The sequence below is a fragment of the Coregonus clupeaformis genome, chromosome 9 (genome assembly GCF_020615455.1).
Source record: "Coregonus clupeaformis isolate EN_2021a chromosome 9, ASM2061545v1, whole genome shotgun sequence".
Classification (NCBI taxonomy): Eukaryota; Metazoa; Chordata; class Actinopteri; order Salmoniformes; family Salmonidae; genus Coregonus; species Coregonus clupeaformis.
The window spans coordinates 19264624-19266964 of NC_059200.1; the positions used below are offsets into that span (position 1 = coordinate 19264624).

Consider the following 2341-nt stretch of genomic DNA (forward strand, 5'->3'; position numbering starts at 1 on the left):
TCGTCTCCTGGAGGAGCAGCTTCCAGAGATGATGACGGAGCTCCTTGCCACAGCCAGGGACAAGATGCTGTGTCCGGCCGAGTCCCAGCTGACCCGCTCCCTCCTCATGGAGGTCATTGAGCTCCACGCCCACCACTGGACCCCTCTGGAGGCCCTCACCACACAGTACTACAACAGGACCATTCAGAAGCTCACCACCACCTAGCCACCCAGACCCAGGCTCCAGGCCTAGACCCAGGCTCCAGGCCCAGACCCAGGCTCCAGGCCCAGACCCAGGCTCCAGGCCCAGACCCAGGCTCCAGGCCTAGACCCAGACCCAGGCTCCAGGCCTAGACCCAGGCTCCAGGCCCCAGACCCAGGCTCCAGGCCCAGGGCCCAGACCCAGGCTCCAGGCCTAGACCCAGACCCAGGCTCCAGGCCCCAGACCCAGGCTCTAGGCTCACAGGTCTTCAGGTCTCTCTTGAAAAATACATTTTATCTCAAAAGACTTCCTGGTTAAATAAAAGGTCCACTTGTCTGACACAGGGAGGCCTGAACTGGGTTGACGGCTAGGAGGCCGTCGGGGTTTAGGTTACGGTTTGGGGATGGGACAAGTGGCAAGACGGACAGACGGACAGACTTGAAACCATGCATAAACAAGACAAACACTAAACACAGAACTAAAAAGACTGGCTGTGGCCATGCTGCCTGCTCCAACGGTGGGGGTGTGGCTGTGGCCATGCTGCCTGCTCCAACGGTGGGGGTGTGGCTGTGGCCATGCTGCCTGCTCCAACGGTGGGGGTGTGGCTGTGGCCATGCTGCCTGCTCCAACGGTGGGGGTGTGGCTGTGGCTATTGAGAGGGGAGGAGAACAAAGAGTGGTGGTGAGGCGCGGAGAGGGAGGGGTTTGTGGGGGACAGGGTCGGGCATCAGCCGCCTGTCTCTGGGGAACAGAGGGTCTCCTCAGAGGTTAAAAAGAGAAGGGGGTGTCCAGACGGACTTCATTCTCTATCTCTTTTGTGCTTGTGTGCCAACCACCCGCCCTCCTATCTGTTTCTTTGTCCTCTGTCTCTCCTCCTCCTCTCAGCCCTAGACCGAGACCCCTTCCACCCCGGGGCCTGTGTGGCTGGCTGGCTGGGGGACCATGCCTCCCTCTGGGGTGTCCCCTCCCCAGGCCTCCCTCTCTCCCCAGGCCTCCATCCCTGCCCAGGTAACCCTCCCTCCCCAGGCGACCCTCCCTACCCAACCCTCCCTCCCTCCCCCCAGGCGACCCTCCCTCCCTCCCCCCCAGGCGGCCCTCCCTCCCCCCCAGGCGGCCCTCCCTCCCCATTCTGGGCCAGGTCACATGGACAGGCCTGCTTTTGTCCCCTGCCAGAGGCCCTTTGTGTGGCTGGGACACTGGGACACTGGGCCTGGCCTGTTTTGGCTGGCTGGCTTGCTGGCAGATGGCTACTGGAAGAAGACTCAGTGTGCTGGCTGCAAGACACACACAGGCCAACCCATCCTCCAACCCAGGCTAACCCTAACCCAGCCAGGCCCCCGACAGAGGGGGCACTTGGTCCGTCGTGGGGCTGCTGTGGGGGAGACTTGCAGCAAACAGAGAAGCATCAAGCGACTTTGTTGTCATTGTCCTTTTGGGAGGGGTTTAATTTCCTCTGTCAAGCCGTGCTTGTCCATGCTTGTGTTACCTTCTGTATTAATATTATTACTGTCATCATCATTATTATTATATTATTTCTTTTAAATCAGGTGTAAAAAATATATATGTATGATTATGGAATATTTTAGGGTAGACCTATTGCACAGGTTTGATTTGTTTTGCACGGTTTTAAGGCGATTATTTTATCAAAAAGATAAAATAGCAAACCCATTTTAACAGTGGTAATGGGTACTTGCATTAAAAGATCCTCAGTAGGTTTGAGAGGTTGGTTGACTAGACTAAGAGGGAAGGTTTGGCTAGAAGGAAGAATCATAGAAGTGATTTGGTTTGAAGTCCGCCAGACTAGTGGCCTTGTTAACTATAATACTACATTTATAGAGTTGCGTCCTTGTTGTTTTGAAAGAGAAGGCTAAGAGATAGAGAGTGGTTGCCGAGACTGAGTCACCGAATTTGAGTTTATAATTTCCTGCAAAATTAAATGTAGCTCCTTTCAGAGGAAGATGAAAAGAGCATGATAAAAACTGCTTCCTCCTGTTCAAGCAGCCATTTTGCAAGTCTTCGTATGATGATGAAATCTTTCCTTATATTCTGTGTTATTTTACAGATTATAAAAAAAAATGTCTTTTTATGAGATAATGTAGGTAGCTAGTATGTGATTTGCATTACGCTGGCTTCTGAAAATGTGTTTACCACGATATTGACG

General features: G+C 53.6%; 1 protein-coding gene across 1 annotated transcript in view; it reads left to right on the plus strand.

Moving 5' to 3' along the window:
* LOC121574514 (CBP80/20-dependent translation initiation factor) overlaps positions 1–1173 on the plus strand; it is a 172392-nt gene extending 171219 nt beyond the window's left edge. Inside the window, exon 14 of the mRNA XM_045222758.1 lies at positions 1–1173. This exon is cut by the window's left edge and continues 14 nt beyond it. Within this exon, the coding sequence (XP_045078693.1) occupies positions 1–205 (205 nt within the window). The 3' untranslated portion in view covers positions 206–1173.
* Positions 1174–2341: the final 1168 nt, after the last annotated feature.